Consider the following 23,020-nt stretch of genomic DNA (forward strand, 5'->3'; position numbering starts at 1 on the left):
TAAAGGGCAATGACCAAAGTCACCCTCAAGGAGTCCAGCAGGGGTGGTGGTGGGTAGACTAACCATCCTGTCTCAGATGAAGAACGTAGAGCCTATTCAGGCTCAAACTGGGGTCCAGAGGATGGGCACGGCAGGAGCCAACACCCACACAGTCACAGTGCTTAGGGCCCTGAATGGAGTGATTTCTTGCTGTACCATAAGTCACTGGGTCAGTGACTCTCTTGGGACTGAGCTCCATGGACCAATGCTCAACTGCACTTGGTGCATCTTTCAGGGTGTCTGCAGAAGTGCAAGATGCCTTCATGACCTACACTGTGTATGATGACATCATCACCATCAAGCTCATCCAAGAAGCCTGCAAAGTTCTGGGTAAGTCCCAAAAGGCTTTATATATATTTTTCCTCACATTTGTTCTGCTGTGAAGATGCTGCTGACAATGAAGTAGTAAATACTGACTTTGGACTCCTTGGGGAAATAGAGAGCTCCATTTCTAAGTCTCCAGTCACGATCTCTGAGAAGCAATCAATGTGTGATTTGTTTATGTGGGCTTCTGTTTAAACACACACACAGACACACTCACACACACAGACACACTCACACAGAGACAGACAGACACACACATACACACATACACACACATTCAGACACACTCACACAGAGACAGACAGACAGACACATACACACACATTCAGACACACAGAGACATATACACACAGATACACAGCCCCATATGCACACAGACACACATCCTCATACACACACAGACACACACATACACACCAACAGACACATACTCACAGACACACACACAGACTCACACACTGACACACACACACAGACACATGATTCACTAACATAGGTTAATCCATTAATAGTATTCCTCTTAAGGAACCAAGTTCAGTTCCCACAAACACACTAGGGGCTCATAATCCCAGCTCTGGGGTTCTAATGCCAGTGCACATTGGGGCTACAATTCTGGCTCTGGGGGAGTCTTAACACCTTCTTTTGGCCTCCTATTGCAATGAGCTCATGTGCATATAGCCACACAGGGATACACATAATGAAAATAAAAATTTTAAAGAAATCTACTACATTCAAGTACAATGTTGAAAAGGTATGGACAGCATTATAAAATTATGTCTGAAAGAATGTAAATTCTCTGTAAATCAGCACATCACAGCTTTCTTGTGCTCAGTGATGTTAGAGAGCTCTTTGACAGTGCCCTTGAGTGCTTTAAGCAACAGAATCACCAACAAAAGTCAGAAAACTGTGAGCCCAGACTATAGTGAGGTCATGTGATCAGGAGAGTTGAGACAAGCACATTGCACAGCATCTTGTTTATCTTACCTAGGAACTTGGAAAGGAAGGGTTTATTTGGCTTACAAACCCCAACCACAGAGGAGTGCCGCTTACTGGCTTGCTCCTCTTGATTTGCTCAGGCTGTTTTGTTAAACAAGCCAGGATCCTCAGCCCAGGAGTCACACCACTTAGAGTGGGCTGGGCCCTCCCTCATCAGTCACCAATCAAGCAAATGTCCCACAGACGTACCTCACAGGCTGATCGGATAGGGGCAGTTTCTCAGTTGAGGGTCTCCCTTCTCAGTGACACTGGCATGTGTCAAGTTGAAGAAAGCCTAACCAGGACAGGATGCTGCAAAATTCTAATCACTCGTCTCAGGTCTTTTGATGACCGTGATAGCTCTAGGCCATTTAGCACTGCCTCTTTCAGTAGGCACTAAGAGTAGCAAATAATGGGGCCAACTGTGTTGCATCATAAACGGAGGGATTTTAAACAATAGCAGTTTGTTCTGTTATTGTACCAGGGTAAAAGATTGAAAACCAAGTTACTGGTAGCACGGTGCTGTCTCTGGAGACACAAGGGGAGAATACTTACCTCTTTCAGTTTCTGGGGGCCCCAGGAGTTAGTGGCCTGTGGCAATGTAACTCCAGTCTCTGTCTTCAGATGGCTACCTCCTCTCTATGTCTTAATTTCTCTTTCTTATAAGGACACCACCAATCAGATTAGATTTAGGACCACTCCTAAATGAGCCTCATTTATTATCTTGAGTATATCTGCTGCAACTCATTTTCTAAATAAGGTTAATATTCACAGGTTCCTTGCCGACGTGAATTTTCAGGGAACTGTTCAACCCAGATGCCCCCCCCCGAGTGATCTTTCCAATACAGGCAGCCTTTGATTTCCTACTTGGATTTCATGAGTTTTACTTTTATCATCCACAGAATCAATATGTTTGACTTTGATGTTGGTTTTGTTAGGCTTTGTGACACCTTGGAAAAGTGGTTTATTACTGTTCCCACTGGATGTCTAAAAGCAACATTGAGAACCCCTTGTGCCAACTCCACCTGTGTTTATCTGGGAGTTACCAAAATGTGACGTAATGTGCTGGTGGCCGCCCTCTGCTCCATGCTCTACCTGGATTGCTTTGTCCATTTGCCTGCACATGGCAGGATTATGTTATGATCTCATGTTATGATCTCATGTGGATGGTCCTGTCTGCACTGCACATGCCTTGTAGGATGAGTTCTCCTATGGGCAGACAGCAGCAAGGGGCTTTTTATTCTAATTACCTGTGTGCTCCACCTCCAGTCTCTGGGGAAAAGTACAAGACAAAAGAAAATTTCAACTTTGCCTCTAATTTAAGGGTGAAAAGCAAGCCAGGAGGGGTGGTTCACAGCTTTCATTCCAGCACTCAGGAAGCAGAGGCAGACAGATCTCCGTGAGTTTGGTATACAGAGCAAGTTTCAGGACAGTCAGGGCTACACAGAGGAAACTGTCTGGAATAACCAAAACTAAAGTTTAAGACAAATTAATTAAGCAGCCACAATTTTCTAGTGGTCAAGGAAAAAGAGCACCATCTACCCTGTAGTTTTGTTTCAAGCTGTGAGGTAGTGTCTGTGAAAATATCCAGGGTGATATTCAGCACAGAATGACTCTCAAGAGCCCTTTCTCTCCTCTGTCACCATTTCCTCACAATGTGGGTTCCTGTGAGGATGCAAGATAGCATGTAGGGTCATCTACAGGCAGAAACATTGGCATCTGTGCCCAGTATCTGACTACTCACCAAGGACAAAATTGTCACAAGTATCTGGTTATGTAGGTCCTGCAACTCAGAACCTTCAAACTGGTTCCTGTGTAGTTCACCCTTGACCAAACAACGGGGCCTGTGGTTTGGGGACAGTTTCACTGAATCTTTGGGTGCCCAGAACAGTAGCTAGAATCTCAATGAGATGAGTGTACAACAGTTACAGGTTAAATCCAGCTCCAGGCAGCACCGTAACCTGCCCTGTAGGTGCCTTCAAAGAACCCAGACAGCTAGCTGTGGCTGACCCCACCACAGCAGGTGCTTCTTCAGCACATGGCTGTGAGGCTCAGGGTCTGTAGCAGGCAGGGTATTAAACTTGTTACCTTCTCTTTTGAATCTTAAAAAAAAACAACAATGAAAAGGGTTGAGGCCGAAAGAATATGAGAGCCAGAAAATAAAGAGAAGGACTAAGAAACAGCGGTCTGGACACTCATTGCCGTTGTGACCTCGTAGCAGTTACAGTTGCATGCCCTGAGTCTCCACAAGACTGGTCTTGTCACCAGCCAATCCTGGGTCAGGGAGGGACTCGTGAGACCCATACCTCACCTTGTATAACAATTGGCTACTGAGAGACTCTGAGGGAGAGGTCACAGGGGAAGCCCACTAGTTCAAAACCCACAGGAGGCCCATGTGAAACTTAGTAGGACACAAGACAAAACACAATAATGTGTGAATGTCAGAAAGCGACCAGTGAGGGCAGTTGATGAGTGTGGGAGGGAGGTAAGCGGTGGAGGGTGACAATAACCATATCGCTGTGTCTCCACGGATAAATTTGTCAAGGAAAAAACACTAATAAGATTATTTTTAAGGAAATCTTTCCCTTAAAACACAAAGTATATGAAAAAGCTTAAAGCAGACTTTGAACATATATGAAACGAACCTTAAAGATAAAACTAGGCTGGCAACATTAGCCCTGCACCTAGAACTAACAGGAAGAGGCCTCTTTCCTTGACTTGCATATGACAATTTGATTGGCATCCATATCTTCCCATGGTTGCGAGCATCTCCTGGGCACAGATCCTTCTGGGGATCTGCATCCGGGAGAGGCTGTCATCCTCTGGTCAGGCCAGGAGAGGGAAGGAAGGGTGTGTGTGAGGCCGAGTCCCCTCCTTCCCTATCAGCTCTGTGACACCTGCTGCACTGGTTCATCAGTCTGTGTTGGAGTCACAGAGACACACGGGGGCCTTTCTACATGCAGTCCTGGTTCAGGACGGGTACTCCCTTCTGTGAGGCTGGGACACTGGGAACCTGACCTCTGGTATCCGTTCTGCTTCCCATAGCTCCTTGCTGGGCACACAACAGTAGGACCGAGCCTCTCAGCCATCTTGGATACACCTGCTAAGGAGAGCTTCTAGATTTTTGTCATTGTGTTGTTTAGTTTAAGATGGAGGGGATCTTACCATGTAGCCCAGGCTGGCCTTGAACTCATGTTGATTCTCCTGGCTTAGCATCTGAAGTACTAAGACTGTAAGCATTAGCCACCATGTGCAGCTTAGACATTGATTCTTTAAGGGGGCTGGGAATAAGAGTGAGGGAAACCCCTAAAACATGGGAAAATGCTATAACATGTCTTCTGTGTTAATCTAAAGGCATGAAAGCTGTCTTATATACCTTCCTAATGCTGGGATTAAAGGCATGTGATCCCAAGTGCTGAGATCACCTTTGTGTGAGTTGTTTATTTTAGACTGGATTAATTTCATGTAGTCAGTGTGGCCTTGAAATAATAGACCTGTCTATCTCTTAATCCTGAGTCCTGGGATTGAAGATGTGTACCACCACTGCCTGACCACTATAGCTTAAGGCTGGCTTTGCTTTCTGAATCCTCAGGCAAGCTTTAATAAATCGTAAATAATATATCACCACAGAATCCTTTGGCCAGTTGTTAGTAAACTGTCTGCAATGTAGCTCATGGGCCAGATCCGGGTCTCTATCTAGTTTTGTAAATAAAGTTTTATTGAAACACAGCTCTGCCCATTCACTTTCATATCTGTTTGTCTTTTGTGGTATATTGTTAGAATCGAGTTGTCCCAATGGAGTCCATATGGGTTATGAAGCTTAAGGTGTGTCACAAGTTCCTTTTAGAGAAAAAGTCTGTCATTTCATAGTCTACAGAATGGATTTCTGGCAAATTGTTTGTTTTTGATGGTAAAAAAAATCTGATTATAACTAAGAGCTGCTGTGGATTGAACTGTGTCCTGACAAAATTCCTATCTTGAGGTGTTGACTGCCAGGATGATGGTGATGGAATTTAGAAAATAACTAAGTTTAGATGTAAAGTGCCCCACTAAGAATTGACACCAGAGGCTCCCCTGTCTCCTTTTTCCTGTGAGAACAGAGCACAGAGCAGGAAAGCAGCCATTCATGAGCCTGGAAGACCCCTCACAGAAAACCATCCAGGTTAGCATCTTGATTACACAGTCCCAAAATAAAGTTCTGTGGTTAAGGGCATGTCTGTGGCATGTTGTTACAGGTATCCTTGTGAGTTAAAATCTCTAGCAAGGTTTTAGATCTTCAGAAATGAACGCTCTGGACATCTGTTCTTGCCCTTGTGTATTTTTGTAACAATTCTGTAGCACACACAGCCTGTGTATTTGGTAAAGATGCTGTAGCATACTCAGCCTGTGTATTTGGCAATGGTGCTATAGAACACTTATTATGGCAGCAGTTTCAATGGGGAGATGTCATCACATACCTGTCCTGGTCCTGTTTCCAACCCAACTTATACATTTGGAGGCAGCAACAAGTTTCTAGGCCCATGTGTTGACACTACCCAAAGTCAGCCTCTACCACAATGATTTCTCTTTGACTCACTTTAACTATTAAAAATTTTGTCTCTTTGTTATAATCTAGAAAATAGAATGCTGGGATCATAAAATCCCAATACATAGCGGCTGGGAAGTGAAATGCTTTCTGTACAAGCATGAACACTTGATTTTGGATCCCTAGGACCTGAGTAAAGGCTGGTCTGGCTACATAAGGCTACAATACCAGTGGAGATTAAGACAGTCTGGTTCCAGGGACTCACTGACCAGCTTGCCTGGCCTAACCAAGGACATTCAGGTTCACTGAGAGACCTCTGGCGTTAAGATGCATGGATACACACACACACACACACACACACACACACACACACCTCTGTCTCTAAATCAAACACGAGTGATTTGGAATCATGATGCTGTGAGAAACTTGCAACTTCTCTCTACTTGCACAGCTGCCATGAGTCAGAAAGAGTGAGGCCCAGCCAGGAGAGGCATTTTCACGTTTAAGAAAATCTGCTGGACAGTTGGGACTGACTCCTTTGTTTGACAAAGAGAAAAGCATGTTTCATCACCACCAGTCAGAGCTTTGCCTTCCAAGTAGCCTCTAGCGTGCCATCCGCCTGCCTTGATTATTGGAATTCTTCCACAACTCTCTGAACTGCATAACTCTGCTGTCTAATTAGAGTAGTTGGGATGGGACCAGATGTCAGGTTAAGCATTGGACAAGGAATCACTGCATAAGAGTAAGTGTCTACTTAGTGTGTTCATAGGTTATTAGTGACTCGAAGTAAAAACATGCAAAACAATGCCCAACAGCCATTTGGCACAGCTATGCCTGTCTAGACATTGCCTGCTAAGAAATCCAGAGTAAAATACATTTAAAGTTAGCTATCAGAAAATGTCAACAGCCCTTCCCTGAACTCACTTCAAAATAAGAGTACCAATGAAAAATTTAAGATTAAGAATGGATAAAGTCAGAAGTCAGACATGCAGCCCAGGATTCACAGTCAGCAGAAGATGGAGATCTGAACTAGGATCTCAATATCCCAAGGTCAGTGAAGAATCTTTCAGGCTAGAGGAAATATATACACTGCCCTGGTGTGCATTTAGGAGTCAAAGGAGGGCTAGGCTCTATGTCTCCTAAGGATGAACCTAGTGTCAATTCCACTGACACCCCTGACGTCAGAGACTGTACAAGAGATGAATTCAAATAATGAAGCAAAGTTGGTACTTGGCAGAATACATCCTTCCCCCACCACCACCATCACTCTGTAGCCACTTGCCCTGTGCTAGGGCCCTCGTTAGGCTCACATCTCTACTTACCAAGGACATAGGAGGAGCAGGCAGGGATGTATCTTCCAGATTTAGCCCAATTGCTTCCTCCCTGCAGAACTGTCAACCTGGGCTACCTTCAACTGCTTCCCAGATGCTTCTCTTCCCATGCCCAAATAATTTCCTGCCACCTCTGAAACCAGCCCTCCATGCAGAGTGCATTTCAGTGTGCATAGCTGTGTCTCGTTCTGTTCATCAGACTCCTACCCACATTCTAGTCCAAGCCTGACCTAAATGATATTGCTCTAGAAGAATATATAATTTTAAAATATTTTTTATTAATTCCTTGAGAATTTCATGGTCCTACTCCTTCCCCCAACTCCAGACCTACCTTCACCTCCCTACCCACCCCCAAGCTTATTTCCATGTGCTTTGTTTTTAAACCAACCCATTAAATCCAACGTGAGCCACCCATACACTCCTGGATGTGTGGCATCCCCTGGAGTATGGTCCAGGTGGTAGAGGCTTCATTGTAGCCCTCGCCCTGATTTCAGCAGATGACCTCTCTCCTAGCCCTGGACAGTCCACCTCTTCTTTCCAATTCCCAACAGCTATAACCCCACAAGAAGTAAATACAGCAGCACAGATGAGCTAAGCTTGTTAAGTCAACTCTCCCAAGCCCATGCAGCGTCCAAATTAAGATCCCGTTTAAAGACTCCATGCCTCTCCAGGAATGCCAAGCATAGACGCTTGATAGCAGCCATATTCCTGCTAACAAAGAAATCTTTTGTCCTTAGCCAGGCATAGTGGCACACAACTGTAATCCAAGCACTCAGGAGGCAGAGGCAGGTGGAACTCTGAGTTTAAGGCCACCCTGGTCTACAGAGCCAGTTCCAGAACAGCCAGAGCTGTTACACAAAGAAACCACGTCTTGAAAAAGAAAAAAAAGAAATCTTTCATTCAAACCAAACCACTTTTTAATAGCTACTTAATACATCCACAAAAGCAGAGGTACTCATAGACTGAAGCCTACATGTCTTTTACCCAATTTCTCTAATTAAATGATTTTGCCAATCTTATTTCATGTCTGGATCCCTCCATTGTTTTTTGATTTTGTTTTTGCTGGAACGTCCCCAAACAAGTGTTGGGTTTCTTATAATTTCAGCCATAAATATTTCAGCACAGTAAAGACATTTTAAAATGCAATGACAGCATTCTGACCATACAATGAAACTCCGGAGAGCGTGGCTCTAGTGGCATCCGACACATGGTTTTTGTGGTTGTGTTGCACATGATCTCCTCAGGTCTTTCCAGGGCTATCAGCTAAACTTTTCCACGTTGACATAAATGCAACCCAATTACAAGTTTATTAGAATACTACCAAAAATGTTTCCTTTACATGTCTGTTCCCTCCCCACATGCGACCATCTCCACCCTTTTCTGAGCTCAGATCTGCATATCCTCTGGATTATTAGTGTGTCGCGATAAAAATGACCTCTTTGTCCCTAAGAATTCTCTCAGGAAAGTACAAGTATCAAACTCAGGAAGTGAGTGCTGAGACAGTTTGGTTATCTGTCCTGTAGACATTAACAAAAATATTCCAACTGACCTACAAAGTCCTTTAAAAAAAAAGAAGAAAAGACAAACCTTTAATAGTGTCCTGTTGTATCAGGCTTCTCTAGTTTGGAAGACTGCCTGTGTCTGTTACAGTTCATCACATGGATGTCTTTGCAAATGTTGTCATCAGCTGCTTGGTAGAGTCCACTACTAGGTGATCATTAATAGTTCTTCATCATGTCCTGCAGGCAATGCCTCCTGGAAGGGAAATTACAAAGTGATCTCTTGTCTTTCCCAGTTGGTTCTGCTAGGAGGAGCAGGTGTACTGCATCCCTCTGTGGGCTGTGTGACCTTTGATCACATGCTGAAGCAGGCAGCTGCTAGATTTCTCTACTCTAAAGCCACCGACTTCTCTGTAATTAGGACCTCATGAGAAGTTGCTGTCAGATCATGCAGGTGTCTGGTGGCTTCTCAAACTCCCTCTTTTATGATTTTAGTTCTCATGGACACTGTGTCCTGTGACCTCTGTGAGTCGGTACTTGAGATTCTCTCTCTCTCTCTCTCTCTCTCTCTCTCTCTCTCTCTCTCTCTCTCTCTCTCTCTCTCTCTCCCTCTCTCTCCCCCTCTCTCTCTATATATATATATACATATACATGTATATGTGTGTGTTATTCCTTTTTATTTATTGTTTAGACTTCCATGAGGAAAGATGTCCTCCCTTCCCTACTTTTCTGTTTATACCAATGTGATCTTGATTCTCATTTTTAAAAACAAGTCACACTGCTTTCATTATTTCTGTTAATGTTCAAATTGAAGACCTAACTAATGGAGGCAAGTTCCGCCCCAATACCTTCAGGCCTCTACCACTCTTTAACACCTCTTTATTTTCTGGTGTGACAGGTTCAATTTGTTCTTTTCCTTGTTACAACCTGGGAATATTCTGTTTCTCAAAGAAGCTCTGCTTCTGTTCAGTAGAGGATAGCATCTAAAAAATACATGATCTGGACACTAGGTGAGCTAAGTGCTCCTATAGAGTGACTTCTATTAAACCCTCCTAGTGGGCAGCCATGTACACACTATCTATCTATCTATCTATCTATCTATCTATCTATCTATCTATCTATCTCTATCATCTATCTATTTATTCATTCATCCTCTATCTCTCTATCCATCAATTCTCTATCCTCAACCATTTAGCTATCTATATTTTATGATATATGTCTTATGTCATATCTTTGTGTGTGTTTGTGTGTGATATGTGTGTACATTGTATATGAGAGTGTCTTACTCTACTATTTTTGTATATTTCTGATGTTTTATATTGTGTATGTGAACCTGCCATGGCTTTTATGTAGCGGTCAGAGGACAACTTTGGGTAGTCTGTTCTTTTCTTCCACCATGCAATCCCCACCAAACTCAGATGACAAGGTTGCTGGCAAGAACCTTTGCCCACTGAACCTGTCTTAACTAACCTATACTTCCTTCTTTTTAGACAGCATTGGCCAGTGAACCTGGAGCTAGACTGGTGGCCAGTAAGCCCCACTGACTCCTGTCTCTGCCCTCCATAATGCTAGGGTTGCAGGTGCATACAGAACCACACCCTGCTTTTTACACAGGTGATGACATCAGAACTCAGGACTCATGCCTACTCACAGAGCCTCTCGTCAGCTTATTATTAACGCACATGTGTCTAACCAATGACACAGTAGTCATTGTATTCTTCCTTTTTCTGTAATTTTAGCCTTCTTCTTGGGTCATGAGAAACCTGACTCTACTTATCGTCAATGCATTTGCCTATGTGCCCAGCCCTTAAGTGTTTAGAAAGTACTTTCAAAATTGCTAACACATTGATGTGATAACAAGGCCTTCAGATTACAGCCAGATATTTTTTCAAAGTTCTGTTTTTAGCCTTAGGACAAAGCAGCCTAAAGACTATGTTTAAATGCTACTGGATTTTTTTAAGGATCAAAATGAATTTTTACAATTGTGTTTATGTCTGTGTTTGGATATGCATGTGCAAGTGCTGGTGCCTAAGAGGCCAGAAGAGGCATCAGATCCCTTGAAGCTGGTTCTGAGCCATTTGGCGTGGGCACTGGGAACTGAACTCGGGTCCTCTGCAAGAGCAGTGCATGCCCTTAACCACTGAACCATCTCTGACCAGATAGGTGAATTTTTTTCCTGAGTAATTATGTTATCCAAATATTTCTATTGCAATATTGTTCTGATGACTTCTTTGCCTTTCTTTGTGTATGTTCATGCACTCTCCCTCTCTCTTTCTCCCTCTCCATCTTGTGCATGCGTGTGTGTGTGTGTGTGTGTGTGTGTGTGAGAGAGAGAGAGAGAGAGAGAGAATGAGAGAGAGTGGGATAGTGAGAGAGAGAGAGAGGGAGAGGGGGAGAGAGAGGAGAGAGAGAGAGGGAGAGGCAGAGAGAGAGGGAGGGAGGGAGGGAGGGAGAAGGAGAGGGAGAGAGAGAGGGAGAGGCAGAGAGAGAGGGGAGGGAGGGACGGAGGGAGGGAGGGAGAAGGAGAGGGAGAGAGAGAAGGAGGGAGGGAGGGAGAAGGAGAGAGAGAGAAAGAGGGAGGGAGGGAGGGAGAAGGAGAGGGAGAGGGGGAGAGAGAGGCAGAGAGAGAGAGGGAGGGAGGGAGAGAGATGCCCTTCTCTCCTTGTATTAGGGATTGAATCTAGATCATCTCACTGGTTAGGCAGGTGCTCTATTACTGACTCATGTCCCCAACCCTCTATCTTTTATGCTGTGATAAGGTCTCATTAAGTTGTCTAGGGTGGCTTCGAGCTAACTAATTTTATTGTTCAGTCAAGCCCTGAACTGGTGATTCTCCTGCCTCAGTCCCCCGAATAGCTGAGATTATTTGCCGAATGTTAATTTGGTTTGGTTTTCTGCCTCGGAGCTCTCCTCTATCGTTGTCTTACTTAGAACAAGCACACGAGTCAGTAACATGGTTTGTAATGCTGCAGCTGTTCGTGGGGTTCTGCTCCCAGAAGTGCTAACTCCTCACCCTTCAGGGCTTTTGTCTCTGCCCAATTCCCACCAAGGTCCCTTAGGTAGCCTCAACAGTCCCTGCTTTATACAGCTGGGCTTTACTTTTCTACAGATAAACAGGGAGATGCCTCCTTTTTATTCCCTCTCATTGATAAAGATGTAAAAGTTCACATAGTAGAGATTTTTCTTCACACCACTAAATAACAGCAGTGTGAAGCTGGCTTGTGTTTGGGGTTCTCTCCCATTTTCCATATGTCCCTCGTGCCCTGTGACTCAGAGGGCTCTCGGGGTCCTAAATTCACAGAGGTGAAACTGAGTAAAAAAGTATGACAGCTGTTGATTGTAAGAAGAGGCCTTTGTCCTCCGTCAGGCAGGCATTCTGCACCAAGAGTCCCAGAAGCAGCTCGAGGCCAGCACAGATGGCAGCTCCCCACGCAAGTCCAGGCTGTGGTCTAAGGAAGTCAGTCTCAGATGGGAGTTCTTTTCTGTTGGCAGTGCTGGGCACCCAGAGACAAAGCAGCTGGGGCTGAAATCAGTCAGTACTGTGGGTTCCCCCTCCTCCAGGTTTGCAGCTTTAAGTCAGACAGACAGACGGTTCCCCTGGGAGAAGGGAGCCCTTCATGTTTCCTGGCAGGTAATAGAGTGCACCTGCACAGAGCTCCCGGCTGCGGTTGCACGGCACAGCTGTTTCATCCTGGCTCGAATGAACGGGATTCACGCAGCAAGGAGCAGGGGTGGGGAGCAGAAAGTGGCAGCCCCACACCTGTCTGCATGCTTCCTGGGTCAGGAAAGACCTGAATAGAATGTGGTTCAGTTCACTTAGAACTGAGCAGGTGGTTCCTGAATTCTGGCATAGACAAGTCTGTTGTCAGCTAGGAGAGACAAAAGAGACACTTAGCATAGGCCACAGCTTTCTCCCACCCTCCTATCCGGACCATTGTCTAGACTCAGAAGACCTGGCCCGTAGTTTTGGCAAACTATGTTTGATTGATCTAAGCAAGCTCAGATTCCTATCTTCCCAGAGATCTGGCTATAGACGAGAACTGTAAGGGATCTGTTGTTCTGGTGTGTGTGTGTGTGTGTGTGTGTGTGTGTGTGTGTGTGTGTGTGTGTGTGCACACTCATAGATGCACATGTTATTAAAGACTGAGTCTAGGGGCTCATGTGTGTTAAGTGACTCCCTCTCACTGAGCTATATCTCCATCCTTCTTCTTATTTTCCACTTTGAGACAGAGTCTCACTAGGGTGTCCAGGCTAGCCTTGAATTGACTCTGTAGCCTTGACATGCCAGAAGTTTGTGATCCTCCTGCCTCAGCTTCCTGAGTATCTTATAGCTACATACAAGCTTGTACCATAAGGCTTCGCTGTCCTGGCCATCTTAAGTGAGTGGAGCCTTGGAAGTAAGGTCCACTTTGCCTATCTGCCACTCTGTAGTACCCTGTACTGAAGGGCTTGGCGGCCACTCTGACGTCAGGTTCATCGGGAGAAGCAGTCTTTAAAGGATGTAGTCAGGAACTGTGACTCAGGTAGAACTCCCTCCCAGGGATATTCTTCAGCCTCACCAGGAGTCAGAGCTCTACCCCAAGTGGGAGAAGGGCCTCAGGGAACTCCAGACTGGCCACAGCAATGAGATCTTGGGTCCACAATGACAGTGAGAGCAGCCTTCACCTTGTCTTGCTGTGGGATGTGGCACAGAGTACATGGAATTCAGAGACATGGCAGCAAATCTGGCCTTCAGCTTGCTTCCACTGATCTCCTGGACAAAGAGAGACACACTAAAAGGATCATCTATTTCCAAGATCCTAGCATGCTCAGAGAAGAATAATCGATTATTGAACATTGCAGGACCTCCAGACTACACTTAAAAATGCTCCCTGTCCCCACCATGTAGATGAGAAATGGGAAGACATGGGCCATACCCTCACCTCATACTGTAGATATGCCTCAGGAATTTGTCGTCACTTACTTTGTATTTAGCAACAAACAAACAAAAAACCAATCAGGACTCAGTTGCTGCCCACAAGAATTCCCTGATATTTAGGAAGATAGAAATGCAACACGCAGGGAGAACACAGTTGGTTTTAGCCTGGAGATTGGCAGGGTAATCATTATGGAGAATTTCATATGAAAACAGCCATAAAGGGAGACAGAGACCTGGTGAAGCTGAGAGAGAAAGGTGTCAATATCACAGGTTTCTGTTCTCATCTTTTGAGTGAATTTTGGGCAAAATCATTTTGCATTTCAGTGTTAGTTCTGAATGTCAGCCTTCAATTCCACAGCCAGCTGTTGTGTGAAGGTGTGCATGGCGGTGGGAGAGATTGGAGGGAGGGGCTGCGCTCCACCCTGCCCTGAGTCAACCTGGATCTGGGCACAGGACCAGTGGTCAAGGGATTCCATTAGCTCTACAGCTCTCTCTTCAATCACTGGGAGATATCTGTCTTAGATGTTACAGAACAGAGTGAGTAAGCTTCGGAGGGACTCATGGTTGACCAGGACTGCTCCTGGCTTCTTATGATGCCTTATGACATTGAGGTGATTCCTGAGGTGCCACTGGTGATGAAGGTGATGGACTAGACAGTAGGCATCACAGCAGCAGGACTTGAGCACTTTTGATATGGATAAAGACTACTCACGGGATAACACCACCTTCTAGGGATCTTACTGGGGTTCATATCCCACAGATGTATCCATGGAAGCCATTCTGAAGCTCTTTGGAGACTACTTCTTCAAGTTCTGCAAGATGTCTGGCTATGACAGGATGCTGCGGACACTGGGAGGAAATCTCACAGAGTTTATTGAAAACCTAGATGCCCTCCACAGTTATCTGGCATTGTCTTATCAGGTAAGGCCATCTGTGCTTTGCCTTCATAGTCCTGAGAAGTTAAAAACAGAAAGTCCTCCCCGCCCTGGTGTCCTCAGACAAGAAGCTGCACTATCCATGGAGTCTGGCATTCGTGGGCCCTGTAGCTGTCTAGAAGGACAGCAGGAGGATAAATACCCACTGGCTTCCTTTATAAATGGGTCAACAGAAAGTCAGAGTTCTAGTCTTGTGGTTGGTACTTCTGAAGGTTGGACGCACACTTGGAATGAAACAGGGAAGTCAAACCCAGTGGGAACAAGGGCTGGAAAACAGGTTGGGGTGGATTTGCACTCTTGCTTCAGGTCGCTTTGCCTGGGTGGAGCTGATAATAGCATATGCAGCCAGATTAGGCCTGTGCAAGTACCAGAGGGAGAAAGCTTGGCAGGGCCAAAAGCCAGAATTGGTAGCCATCCAACACTGATTAACCCACTGGGGTGATGGACTGGGGTGTTGGAAAACTAAATTCCCAACTGGGGTTCATGTCTTGGTAAAGTTTATTGAAATTTAAATGCCTAGATTTTCTTTTTATACATCAAAATGCTTTATTGTAAAGATGTGTTATTCATCCATAGCATAAATAATTTATTAACTTGAAAAGAAGCTCATTTTTTGCTTGTTTATTTATTTATTCATTTATTCCTCTCTCATACATTACATCCCAACCACAGCTTCCCCTCCTTTCACTTCTTCCAGCTCTCCCCATCCTTTCCTCCTACTCTTCCTCCATTTTCCTTCAAAAGAGAGCAGGCCTCCCAAGGACATCCACTGAGCATGGCATAGCAAGTCACAATAAGACTAGGCACAAACCTTCATATCAAGGCTGGGCAAGGTAATCCAGGAGGAGGAAAGGGGTACCAGGGGCAGGCAAAAGACTCAGAGACAGCCCCTAATCCCACTGTTGGGAGTCCCACAAGAATACCAAACTATACAACCATAGCGTATATGCAGAGGACCTAACTCAGACCCATACATGATCTGTGAATGTCACTTCAGTCTCTGTGAGCCCCCATAAGTCTCACTTATTTGATTTAAACATTTTATTTGTATGGCCCTTTATAACTGACCAAGATTTTTCATTATTTTCTATATTTTGTATTCATAGGCACTCTGGGAGGGTGGCCATAAGAATAAGATGGGCTGTGCTTACTAATGTGCCCCCTCAACTGTTATGATGGTAAAGGGGAACACGCTTTTGTCCATCTTCCAGATCAAGACAGTATAAAAGCATTGTGTGTGTGTGTTTATGTGATATGTTTATGATATGTGCAGTGTGTGTATGTGATGTGTGTGTGGTATGTGTTTGTGTGTTTGTGTGTGATATGTAAATGTGTTTGTGTGTGGTACGTTTTTGTGTGTGTGTTTGTGTGTATGTGTGTGGTATATGTTTGTATGTGTGTATGTGTGTGTGGTATGTGTTTGCGTGTTTGTGTGTGATATGTAAATGTATTTTTGTGTGTGGTATATGTGTGGTGTGTGGTGTGTGTGTGTGTGTGTGTGTGTGTGTGTGTGTGTGTGTGTGTGTGTGTGTGTGTGTGTGTGTGTGTGTGTATTGGGGCATGGGCACGTGGAGATCAGATAACCTCAGGTGTCAGTTCCCACTTTCCATGTTGTCTTGTTTGACACAAGGTCTCTTGTGCTTTACCGTTGCATAGGCAGGCTAGCTGGACCTGGATTAGCTTGCCTTGTCCTCTCATTTTGCCATAGGATTCCTGGGATTACTATAAAAAGAGCACTCCTGGTTTTAAGTGGATTTTAGGAATTTGAACTAAGGTCTTCATACTTTCACAGCAAGGGTTTTCTCATTAAGTTATCCTGACAGCTCCTAAATAGTTTTTGAGTGCCTACTATGTATGAAGCGCTTTTTAAAGAGGCATTTGACACAGACAAAAATAGGAACCAAACAACCCCTCACTGTGATGTGTGGATTGAAAGAGGCAACATAAAGGTCTGTAACTTTGGAGTAGACCCAGAAAAGACATTTTTGTAAACAATTACTTCTCCTTGCACTTACTTCTTTCTGTTCAACAGAGATGTCTAGTTCCAACATCATAAGAACTTACATGGCAACCCTGACAAATTTCTTTACCAAAGTACACTTAGGAAGGTGTGAATAGTTAGACCCTATCCTCCTAACCCCACATGTGCACATACATACATACACCACATGTAACACACATACACACACACACACACACACACACACGAAGAGAGATTTAAACACAAGTTCACACCAACATTATACACACTGTTGTTGTGTGACAAAACCTTTCCTGTGGAGATGCAACACATATCTACTTAGCCCAGATTGGGATCCCATGACAGACCAAAGCATGGGTACCACCAAAGTACGACTTGGTAAACCAATTAGTTTTATCACGGTTATTTACTAGAATCTGGGTGAGAGGTTATTTACAGGAGCTGAAATGACACACAGACAGATACATCACCAAAGCCCACCCAGCATGGGTGACAGCTCACAAAAGCTGGGAATCTGGAACATACTGCACAGATGGCAGGAAGCTCAAGGGTGGATCATGTCCCTTCCAAGTGATTCAGTTATTCCAGGCAGCTGTAGCAGGACTTGTCTGAGAATGACCTTCAGCCATCTTTATGGCTCACTCTGGGAGGGAGGAGCCTAGTGAGTCTGGTCAGTTTCAGGAACTTCCTAAAGCTACTTTAAGTTGTTCACTTACTGGCTTAAAAAGCTTCCCTGAAGGATGGAATCTTTCAATATGGGAGGTAACTGATAATCCACATGCACCAATGTACTTTTAGAAATAAAAAACAAATATTTGAAATTCAAGAAGAAACCCATTTTCTCCAGCAGCCCTGCACCATGAAGAACTGTAGTCCCTTTGCTGAGAGGCTTCCACTTCTCCCCTGGTTTAGACCAAAGCCCAGTGTCTTGGGTGCTGAATTACTGTTGAAAAGTCAGTAGGGGACCACCCTCCGCCCTATTCACTTCTTCAGAAAACCTCCCAGTGACCTTTTCCTCACCTATCCTAAGAGGGTGGTGTTGGTGCTGAAGTGTCTAGAGTTATTTCTGGAAAAATAATGTTTCTTTTTGTGTTCTTGGGGGTTTTGGTTTTCAAGTGTAATCAACCCTCAGAACAAAAATGAGTTGATTATTTCCAGTTGCGAGGTCTCTGAGCCATTAATCTCCCCAAGTGAAAAGGTTCACATGGCTTGGTCATAGGCCAAGTATGGTGACAAATAACCCTTTAGGGTTATAGAAGCAGCATGGCATGGTGCTAAGGATCATGGAGGCTTAGCAGTAGTTTTCTCATTAATCTCCCTTTTAACTTCCCTGGGAAAGACCCAGTTGTCAAATGGAATAGGAGACAGAGACAGAGACAGAGACAGAGAGACAGAGAGAGACAGAGACTCAGGGTAAGCTTCCTCAATGGGAGCTGAAATGGTGGTGTTATGTGGCTGTAGAGATGACGGGGACATAGTTCTATGTGTGGTCATGTATACATACTGTTGTATTTCTGTGTGTGCTAATAGGTAAATACTATTGTAGCTCTCTGTGTTTATATTAAAGGATACATACTATTGTAGTTCTGTGTGTGCTAATGGGTACATACTGTTGCTTCATACCTCTTTAAAAACCGTAGTTTATGACACAGCTATACTGTTCTTGGGCATTTTCCCCAGGGCTCTAAGTCAGCTAGAGAGATACTTGCATATCCATGTTTATTATTGTAGTATGCAAACAGTCAAGACATGGAACCAGCCTAGATGCCCATCAATGGACGAAGGAAACAGCTGAAATTTTTGCAGTTGTATAGAAACATAACATCATGACATTTTCAGGAAAATGAATGCAACTGGAAATGAATATGTTACATGGAGTAAGCCAAACTCAGAAAGGCAAATACTATGTGTTTTCTCCCAAATGCATACCTTGACTTAAAATTACACATATAGAGACCATGTGTGGTGGTGTTGTCCTTTAACCTCAGCATTCACGAGGCAGAGGTGGGAGGATTTCTGTGAGTTTGAGATCAGCCTGGTCTATATAGTGAATACTAGACCAGCCTTGGGTACATAGTGAGACTGTCTCAAAATTAAAATTTACAAGGAGGGGCTGGAGTGATGTCAAAGTGATTAAGGAAGCATATGCTCTTTCAGAGGACCTGGGCTCACTCCCTGCACTGACACAGCAGCTCACAATCATCTGTATCTTCACTTCCAGAGGTTCCAATACCCTTTCTGACCTTCACAGGCACCAGGCACACATGAGGTACACACACACACACACACACACACACACACACACACTCATACACATAAAACAAATGTAAGTAACAAATATTTTTAAATTATGTATGTGTGTACATGTACACATATGTATATATATTAATCTATCACAGGATAGAAAGGGGATCATGAGAGGAGCAAGAGATCTTAATAGAGGTGTCAAGTAGAGCTGATGGACTACATGTGATAATTAAACCAAAGGGTATAAAATGAGGTAGAAAGGGAGTCATCTGGAGGGGGTATAGGGCCAATGTGGATGGGGACTGAATAAGAATAAATCATGGCATATGAAGATGCTATGGTTAAACTCATTATTGTGTATGCTAACCTAGAAAAATAAAATGATTATGAGCCTATAAATCATAATATAAACAATGTGTTCCCTGTTGTGGAAATGTGCTTTGTCTGTTCATCAGGAAATGAACGCACCATCCTTTCGTGTAGAGGGCGGAGCTGATGGGGTAATGCTTCTCCATTACTACTCAGACAGAAGTGGCCTGTGCCATATTGTACCAGGTAGGAAAGGGATCAGCCCATCTCAGAGCTCTCTGGGTGGCCATGTTCTGCTGTGAGGACGGCACTACACCTCCTATAGCCACCAGCGTCTTTGCCATGATCTTGAGGATCTGGAGATTCTTAGAATAATTTCCAGAACACCAGAAGAAGATATGATCCTTAACACTCTGCACAGGTGTTTGCATAGCTGTGATAATTCTGTGGATATTTTTGTATCTATCGAGTCTTTTAAGGAATTCAGCATTGTAGAAAAGTCTTGGTGTTTAGTCTGCTTATGTTGTTTTACTTTGCTCCCGATGCCTCCTGTACTCTAAATGCTCACACTCCTCCATGGAAGTACATCTCCTACCCTAAAGCCCTGTATAGGCAGATGGATATTTCATGCCATACGCCCCTTAACTGCTCCCACTGCTGAGATTGTAGCTGTTGCTGATCCGTTGCTAATGGAGATAACGTGGTGGGCAGCTTAAGTTTGCTTTCTTCATATTTTATATTTCACCCCTAGATGGATTCCCAGAACAACAGTGTTGAACATATGAGCTGTAATGCATTTCCAGTGGAATTTCCTTCCACTCGCAAAATTTGTCTAATAAGTTAGATGTCTTCCTGGAATAAAAGCATGAATGGATGTTGAAGTACGAACTATAACGACAGGGACATATTTAATATTCAGACCCTCAAAACTTAAATTCCTGCATATTCTTTCCCATGAGCCATCATAGGATGACTATCTTGAGGCGAGACACGGGTGTAGTAAATTGAGGAAAAAAAATCACGAAGTTGCATGACTGGGTATGTTAGTGATGCTTGGTAGTGTGCTGCCTTCTGCCATCCCTCACCCACGGGTGTCATACTGCTGCAGGCATCATTGAAGCTGTGGCCAAGGACTTTTTTGACACTGATGTGGCCATGAGTATCCTTGACATGAATGAAGAGGTGGAGAGGACAGGGAAAAAAGAACACGTCGTGTTTCTGGTCGTACAGAAGGCTCACAGACGGATGAGAAGGACAAAGGCAAACAGGACACAGGACAGTAAGGACATCCAGACAGATAAAGAGGTACTGGATTTGCTGTGTCTTCAGAGGGCATAGTTTCCCCAGGATGGGCTACTTGTCCTGGAACAGTCTTTGAAAACAGCACAAATAAATGGGCCTTGAATAGCAGCATTGAAGGCAAGCTTTCCCAGGATGTGCTTTATCGACACCATTGACCAGATTATTCTGGATTGTGATGGGCTGCACTTTATCCTTCACCACACATCTCTATCTACCCAATATAACTAGAACCCTGCCCCTTAGTTGTGGCAATCAAAATTGTTTCCAGGCATCACCAATGTCCCTAGACTAGAGGCGAGAGTAAAAATCACTTCTAGCGAGAGCCAAAAATCAAGGTTAACTTAATGCAGATTTTCTAGGTCGGACCTTAACCTGTAAAATGTTCACATATAAAATTGTTAAGGTTGGATATAGGGATACTGAGGCAGGAGGATTTCTATGAGTTTGAGGCCAGTCTGGGATGAAGAATATGAACCCTCTCTTAAAACCTCAACAACAGCAAACCAAGACAAAGGATTTGAAGTTGGGATTTGGTGTCTTCCTTTGCAATCCTCTTACTGTGAGTGGGTCTTTCAGGTCTTCGGTACCCACTTAGCAGGTGTAACCAGTTATAGATTCAGTGTGCAACCAAGATTCCATCCTTGACCACCACAGTTGTAGCACATAAGGTGATCACTGTCAGTTTAGATGCCACGTGTGCTAGATTAAAATCTCTCTGAATCCATGTAGCCTGTTCAAACCCACAGTTAAGACTGTAATACCTGGAGTTATATCTTAGAACATGCAAAACTGTCAGGGTTCACACATAGGAGTATTCAACCCCAGGAAGCGTGCTGTGGGTTCTTTGAAAGTGATGGAGATGATCTCTATCTTGGTGAGCTTGCCTCAGGTTCTAGGGTCACAGACAAGTAACAGCCACCAATGAGCCCGTAGCTTCTGAGTTTGTTATCTCACACCCGAGAAGAAGAGGGAAACTGTGGATAAGGGGCAAACAGAATGAACACAGGTTTATTAAGGAAGCATGAGAAAGAGCCCCTCCAATTGGGGAGGGGTTCCATGAGAGGAGTACTGACATACACTGCCTGCCTACTAGATCTTGCGGTGGGAACTGGATGCTGGGATTATCTTTATGGGACCTGGTCATTTTTATATGTACCAACTAGTCTGAATCAGTAAGGAGTTCACAACCCTCCGCACAATCCCTTGGCCCACGTTGAGAGTGACTCACCGGTCTAGGGGAGGATTATGTGTGCCGTGTGATCAGCTCACAAGAGCCGTGCATTTATTGACTAGGGAGAGACATCTCCTGTCTCAAGCCGTTGCCCATTCTGTGTGTGCACATCTCCCCCTGGGAAATGTTTCTTGTCAGAGTTAACTAGCCCACGGCTGTGCCTCTTTGATTGCAGCATAAAGGGACACTGTGGTGAGCATCCCTCTGCCTGCTTTCACTGCATTTTGTATTTAACCTTGGGACATAGTGTCAGAGAAACACTTAGGAAATCACGACCCTCTAAGCATTCCCCGGAGGTCTTGTAAGACTATCTTGCTTCCTTTGATGGAGAAATGGCTTGAGGATTAACTAACAGGTACACCTTGGAGCTCCAGGCTCTTGGTAGAACTGATCTTGCAAGCCCTCACACTGTCCCTCCGGGAGCCAGCGTTCTCAGTACACAAAGATGGGGCCAGCAGCAGTCAGCAGTGCTTGTTCATCTCCAGTCTTGTGACCTGGTGCCTGTGCTTCCTTCCTGCCCTCTACAGGCTCTCAAGACTTCGCTCCTTAGGAAGAAGGAGACAGACTTGAGCAGCTCTGTGTGCCCTGGGGGGAAATCTCATTGGGATGTGAGGGCATCTGTTATGTCTGGGAAAGGTAAGTGTGATGTTCTCCTGGACCCAGCTTTTAGATGGGAACAGCTGTCCTGTTGGCAGGGGAAGAGCCCGATACACAAATAGGGCAAAGCTCCCCATGATTTCCAGACCTCTGATTCCCTCAAAGCTTGGATTTGGCATCTGTGGTTTTCAGCTTTAAAAATCGGTCTCTAACTCGTCATACAACAGCTCTTTCGTTTGTGCTGGGTAGCATGGAAATGATATCATCTCTGTAATCAGGAAAGCCACTGGTTTGAACTCAGTCCCAGGAGGTTACCGTGAAGAGGAGGCTAGGCACAGATGTCCCAGGCACAGCGAACCCTTAGTCCCTTCTGGACCCAGGCTTTCTTAACTGGGGTGTGTTTCTGGACTGGAAATCTGTGGTCAACCACGAAAGGCAGAGGGCAAGAATCAAGAAAGCACATTTCTGTGTGTCTCTGAGGAGCTGTGACATGGGACAATTCTGTCCAGCTTTCTGTTTACAGAGTAAAGATGGTAGGCTTGAAACATTGGGTCCCTGGGCACTGAGTTAACCTGGCCCCCAGCACCTGACACACAGATGGAGTCAGAGCTCTGACCCAGTGGAAGAAGGGAGCTAGATGCTCCTTGTCATGGCCTGGTAGGTCAAATGACAGGCATCTGGGAGAGGGTCTGCAGGGCTCAAAGAGCTGCATTCTGAGTCCTTCAAGCTGTGGCAAACACAATTGACATCCTTTGTCTGGGAGATTTTCATATCAAAAAGGCTCCATTGAGGATCTGCATCCCCTGC

The 23,020-nt window shown here is 44.6% G+C and overlaps 1 protein-coding gene across 1 annotated transcript in view; it reads left to right on the forward strand.

Annotated features, from left to right (window-relative positions):
- Positions 1-287: 287 nt before the first annotated feature.
- Positions 288-23,020, forward strand: part of LOC101834990 (guanylate cyclase soluble subunit beta-2) — a 41,087-nt gene continuing 18,354 nt past the window's right edge. Inside the window, exons 1-5 of the mRNA XM_013117241.3 lie at positions 288-369; positions 14,372-14,532; positions 19,230-19,329; positions 20,192-20,388; positions 22,144-22,252. Of these exons, the coding sequence (XP_012972695.1) occupies positions 303-369; positions 14,372-14,532; positions 19,230-19,329; positions 20,192-20,388; positions 22,144-22,252 (634 nt within the window). The 5' untranslated portion in view covers positions 288-302. The remainder of the gene's footprint in view (positions 370-14,371; positions 14,533-19,229; positions 19,330-20,191; positions 20,389-22,143; positions 22,253-23,020) is intronic.

The sequence above is a fragment of the Mesocricetus auratus genome, unplaced genomic scaffold (genome assembly GCF_017639785.1).
Source record: "Mesocricetus auratus isolate SY011 unplaced genomic scaffold, BCM_Maur_2.0 Super-Scaffold_100707, whole genome shotgun sequence".
In the NCBI taxonomy this organism is placed as follows: domain Eukaryota; kingdom Metazoa; phylum Chordata; class Mammalia; order Rodentia; family Cricetidae; genus Mesocricetus; species Mesocricetus auratus.